This window comes from Lissotriton helveticus, chromosome 10, assembly GCF_964261635.1.
Source record: "Lissotriton helveticus chromosome 10, aLisHel1.1, whole genome shotgun sequence".
NCBI lineage: Eukaryota > Metazoa > Chordata > Amphibia > Caudata > Salamandridae > Lissotriton > Lissotriton helveticus.
In genome coordinates this window covers 519,530,152-519,536,151 of record NC_136071.1, presented here as the reverse complement: position 1 = coordinate 519,536,151, position 6,000 = coordinate 519,530,152, and the positions used below count along the sequence as shown (strand labels likewise).

The 6,000-nt window shown below is 42.0% G+C and overlaps 1 protein-coding gene across 1 annotated transcript in view; it reads right to left on the bottom strand.

Moving 5' to 3' along the window:
• Positions 1–705: 705 nt before the first annotated feature.
• Positions 706–6,000, bottom strand: part of LOC144784323 (phospholipase A2-like) — a 235,169-nt gene continuing 229,874 nt past the window's right edge. Inside the window, exon 4 of the mRNA XM_078663032.1 lies at positions 706–3,348. Within this exon, the coding sequence (XP_078519158.1) occupies positions 3,200–3,348 (149 nt within the window). The 3' untranslated portion in view covers positions 706–3,199. The remainder of the gene's footprint in view (positions 3,349–6,000) is intronic.

Below are 6,000 nucleotides of genomic sequence, written 5' to 3'. Positions count from 1 at the left end.
GGAGGTGTAGGGAGGCACAATGAGGAGAAATGTTTTCATGTCTCCTCCTTTTTTTCCTCTCTCTATGCGTTCTGCATTCTGCAGCACACATAGAACTAGGAAATCACCTCTTGTGAATGTTTATGTGCCGGAAGGTTTCCTGCACATAAACAATCATTCGGATAATTACGTTTTTCGAACTTCTATGCGTGCTGCATTAAGCAGCACACATGGAATTTCCAAAACTCCATTTTAGATTGTTTATGTGCAGGAAGGGACACCTTCCTGAACATAAACAACCATACCTTTCAATGCAGGTACCCTTGCATTATAGTGCGAGGGTGCCTGTGTCAGCGCAAGGCAGCAAAATGTGTGCTAGCGCAGGGGAGAGCAAAGGGAGCCCTCATATTGTTGCATATTACGCATACCTGTGCTTCGGAATTAACATAGCGTGACGCAGCCAAATGGCTTGTGGCACGGTGCTGCATTAATTGCTTGTAAATGAGGCCCCAGGTCTTTATATATGGTAATCACAGTGTGTTGGCTGATACAATTGTCCACCTGTGGCACAATTAAGTGCAAACAAGGTTGTTGGGGAAAATCACTGAACCTCACTATTGCACTGCAGCTCAATAGTGTTCGTGTCACAGCATGTTAGGGTGTCTTCCTGACTTATCCCACCTTCATCGCCAGTGTGGGAAGGTGGAAAACACCACAGGATTCCAATTGAGGTAAACACAAGCTTTATTAGACACGCCCCAACCGCAGTTGAGAGAGTGTCCGTCATGCGGTTGTCTTCGTTCGTACATTTCAACTGTCAGCACATCTTAACATTCTAAAGCCCCTTAATTCAGAAGATTCCATCAATCACACAAGGGGAAGAGGAAGAAACCACAGTAATGGAGTAAGTTTGAAGCCTGGGATGGTTTGGTGTTAGAGTGCAGTGTCCCAAGTGTTCTAAAGAGGAGAGTGATTTTGGGGATGGCAACGGACCGGGAGGATTCATTGTGATGCTTGGTGTAAAAAAGGGACTAGTGCAAAGAAAATGGAAGCAAAAAGATTGAAATATAAAAGGTAGATTTTGGAATACGCAACCAGTTTGAAAATGAAATGTCACAACCTGGAGGAAGAAATTAACGTATAGACAGTGGAGTAACCAAAGTAGAACAGAGTTAAGAAAAGTGAAGAAGGTATATGATCATACCATGTAAACTTATGACAAGGATAATGACTTTAATATATTTTATTCCATTTCTTTTACATGTGAACGCTCTTGGTGTTCTACAGAACTGACAATGTTTATTAGTGGTACGAAAGTTGGACTGGGTCTACTAGTACCCTATTTAGAAATGTATACAGGGTAATTTATCATTTTAAAACCCAAAACAATACTTGGTTTTGAAAGCTTGATGTGAAGAAGAACTCAAGGCACATTTGAAGGCCAGTATTTTAGAGGGTGAGCCATATTTTATCATTCACTTAAACCAAAATGAAAGGTTCAGAAGGTTATGATAAGGGTGAATTTCCCCAATGATATTTTCCTGGAGAAATTAATAAAATCGAGCCATATCCCAAAACTAAGTGATTAATTACTACACATGTTGCATATTTGTCTTGTGGCTACTCATTTCTTGGAGCTGCCCTTGGGAGTTTTAAAGGTAATATTTGGCCAGCCACACGTCGGGACTGACAAGGAGTGTGTGTTGCATGACAATGGACGCGCTATATAAAACTTTATAAATAAACAATATGAACACTGGAATGTTTCAAGCTTCATTGAAGACAAATAAGTTGCTGTTGGCCTACAATGGCTGGCACAGGCCTTCTGCTATAACATTCATATGATTGTCTTTTTTTCTCCCTTTTTAATTTGTATCATTCTACCCTTAGTGAGTGAAATGTTTAATACCAACGTAGCCCATCTGTCTTGGGCTATTCTGATTGTTAAAGACCCCTATTCTTGTTATAGGTCCCTGGTTTCATCTCAAGCCTACAACTTGGGTTCAGAGCCTTTAAGAATGGAAAACAACCTTAAAAACGAAGCTGGAATCACGCTGTGCCTTTACAGCGCCGGCAAAAGAATGAAGGCGTCGTTACCACGCATTTGTTCAGCACACAAGTCGTTACAATGACTTGTTTTTGGGGGGGCGCATTGGTGGAATGGTGTTGGATTTTAAGTCAAGCGACTCTTACTGTTGCGCAGTCTGGAGTTGGAATATTAAATGATAATATTACAAAGTCCAGCGCTCCCCTTAGGCAAGTCGTTATAACAAACTTGCGTGCTAAAGGAACATCTCGTAACAACACGTTTGTTCTAATGCTGGCGCTGTGAAGGCATGCTGGCTAAACGAAAAACTTATTCCGTCATACATTCTTTAACAACTGGTAGAACCCTCGACAGAGGTCTATAACGCTATATTAACGCATGAACAATGAGCCTCCGAGGTCCAGTATGGATGATACAGACCTTGGACCCAGCATAACAGGGAATTCTGTGACACAGGAAGGTGTTTTCTGAAAAAAGATTCAAACTGATGTTTGTTGGTGGCTTAAAGTTGAGTGATTTTGAAGGTCAGGTCTTGTGCTATTTTGTTTAACTGTAATGTTATATTAATTGTTATGAAGTACAAAGGGCTTCAAGAAAACAGATACAATGATGGGAAGGCTGACAAAAGGACAGTATTACAGATAATATTACTATTTGAGAAGTCGAATATTTTCATTGATGCAATTGTGTGTAATGACAAAAATACAAAATAATAATGAACAATGCACTACATTGCGCAGCATTATAATTTCTGAGTATCTTACTAACAATATTTGTGTCCACTTTATCCTTTGGAATGTCATCCACTTTGATACAAAATAAAACAAATTACTCTAGCTCGGTAAGTGTGAGACATGCATGTTTTTGTAGACAACATATCTCAAAAAATGTAAGTGTACTGTAAACCACATATGGGGTTACAGTACCGTCGGTTTCTGTGAATGGTTTATAGAAAGCTGTATATGTGAATTTGCAAAAACTGTAACAGAACAAATACTTAAATGCACTGTTAATCTATTGAAAGATAATCGTCTTTGTCTCTGAGAAGGGTACTAGACTTCCGATGAGAATTTTTGAATTCATATTTCCTGTTCAACCAGAGTAGTTCTCATTAAAATATCCATCTTGTTAAAAGTGCTGGCTTGTCAAGCTCCTACAGATCCGTGGAATCATTCAGTGATAACTGCATGTTGGGTACTTATGTCCGCAAAGGAAATCTGGCCACAGAACCAATTTCGGCTGGAATGGCGCATTCCTCAAACACGTGGCAGATTCGCTGTCACATTTACAAATCAATTCATGGCATTTGTCCTCCAGATTATCTGAAAACAAAGAAGAACACATTTGTTTTAGGTTGAGCAGATTCGGGATATTTTTGTAAATCAAGTAGACATAATTTAAAGAGACAATGTAATCTGAATAACATTTTGATTTTTTAAGGCTAGGGTGCATGACATCTGGAGTGCCAAGGTGGTCAATAGCATTCTAAATATGGTGGACAGGACATTCAGACACTTTGATAGAGCGCCTTGTCCATCAAATTCAAATTAAGGCTCTTGATCCAATGCAGGCAAGAGACGTCCGGTTTATGACAGCAGAACCTGGTGTTGGATAAGAGTGGCGGGGCGGGGGGTAAGGAGTCGGGGAAAAACAAAATAAAAAAAATACTACTTATCTGCAGCTAGCCGTGTCACGCTCTTCTGCTGCTCTCCTTTGCAGGCGCAGGCTCCCAGACTCCACTGCGGCCAATCCTGACGCTGCACTCATGTTGATGGTGGCAGCATAAAAGCAGCGTCCGGATTGGCCCGAGTGCCTTGAATTTGCACTTCCAGTTAGACTGGTAGCCTGTGCCTGCTGTCTCCAACCCAGCAACGCAGCTCGGGTTGGAGACAGCTTCAGGGAGCATAACAGTTTGGCCGGCCTCAGACGGCTGGCCAAACTGTCATGCGCAACTAACAACAGTGCCTACCACTCCTTCCCACTGTTTCTGTCTTCCATAGTAAATATTTTAATAAGACATGCTTCAAATAGTGGGAGTGTAGATTGGGGACATAAATTCCGTAAATGTAAATTGCAAAGTAATGTATTTGAAATGTTTTCAGATTCTTAACATATTTTTAAATTAATGTTACCTCAGCTTTCATCTTCACTGGGCTACGAGATTGAAAGCCACTGATGCCGTGCTGGACCAACCCTCTTACCATTATTATCCGGTGGGCCTTGAGAAATGAAGGGAGTAGCATTTATTCCAAACAATCTCATTGACAGTGCAACCCATTTGCGCTCAGAGACTCACCATTTTACCTTCTGAAGGCATCTAAAAACCTGGCTGTTCCAGAACACTTAACTTGTGAGCTTTCTTCTTTCTCCTGTACTGCAGCTAGTGCTGGGATGCCTTAGGGTAGCTATGCGTTTAAGACATACTAATTCATAATAATAATAATTTGGCTACACAATAATTACCAGGAATCAGTGACTATAGTTAAGAAGGTTTAATACAAGTTAGAAGTCAGATTAAGGTAAACAAATCTTAAAACCATACTGTAAAGGTACAGAATAACAACGTGGTAACTTAACCTCCTAAAGAAGTTCTGGCGTTCCAGAATAAGGCAGACAAGAAGTTCAGTCACAGCAATTCAAACAAGCATTGGCATAGCCAATAGGTCTTGCCTTTGGGACTTATAACTGTTTAGCCAGAGATATTGACTTTACCTATGTCTTTAAGCTGTGCTGTACAGAAGTTTGCAGCATGCTGAAAAGTTATAATAAAGAAGTGTCAGAAGCATTTTTGTTACCTTAGATATGACCAAAAAAGCCTTATGTACAACTAAACTACCATATTAAAAAAGTATTAAAAAGAATGGCTTGAGTGTTTTTTGTCCTTTCACTGCTGGCAACTTGTATCTGCCTGTCCCAATGGTTGCTTGTTGGTTTTTGTTGTTGTTATGGGTGGCATAAATAACAGGAGGGTGACGGTCAGTCAGTCAGTCAGTCAGTGAAAGTGAGAGAGTTAGTCAGTCAGTGAGAGTCAGTGAGAGAGTGAGTCAGTCAGTGAGAGGGAGAGTCAGTCAATGAGAGTGAATGAGAGTGAGTCAGTCAGTGAGTGAAAGGGAGTGAGTCAGTGAGATAGTCAGTCAGTGAGAGTGAGTCAGTCTTTAAGCGAGAGTCAACCTTTAAGCGAGAGTCAATCTTTTAGCAAGAATCAGCCAGTCAGTGAGAGAGAGTCGGTCAGTGAGAGTGAGAGTCAGTCAATGAGAGTGAATGAGAGTGAGTCAGTCAGTGAGTGAAAGGGAGTGAGTCAGTGAGATAGTCAGTCAGTGAGAGTGAGTCCGTCTTTAAGCGAGAGTCAATCTTTAAGCGAGAGTCAGTTTTTTAGCGAGAGTCCGTCAGTCAGTGAGAGAGAGTCAGTCAGTGAGAGAGTCCGTGAGATAGAGTCTGTGAGAGAGAGTCAGTGAGCGAGAGTGAGTCAGTCCGTGAGAGGGAGAGTCAGTCAGTGAGAGAGAGAGAGAGTCAGTCAGTCAGTGCGAGAGAGTGGGAGAGTGAGTCTGTGAGAGTGAGCCTGTGAGAGTGAGCCTGTGAGAGTGAGCCTGTGAGAGTGAGCCTGTGAGAGTGAGCCTGTGAGAGGGATTCTGTGAGAGGGAGAGAGAGTCTGTGAGAGTGTGAGTGTCTGTGAGAGTCTGTGAGAGAGTGTCTGTGAGAACCTGTGGGAGAGTGTCTGTGAGAGTCTGTGAGAGAGTGTCTATGAGAGTCTGTGCGAGAGTGTCTGTGAGAGTCTGCGATAGTGTCTGTGAGAGTCTGTGCGAGGGTGTCTGTGAGAGTCTGTGTGAGAGTGTCTGAGAGTCTGTGAGAGAGTGTCTGTGAGAGTGTGTCTGTGAGTTTGTGAGAGTGTCTGAGAGTCTGTGAGAGAGTGTCTGTGAGAGTGTGTCTGTGAGAGTGTGTCTGAGAGAGGGTCAGTGAGAGTGTGTCTGAGAGAG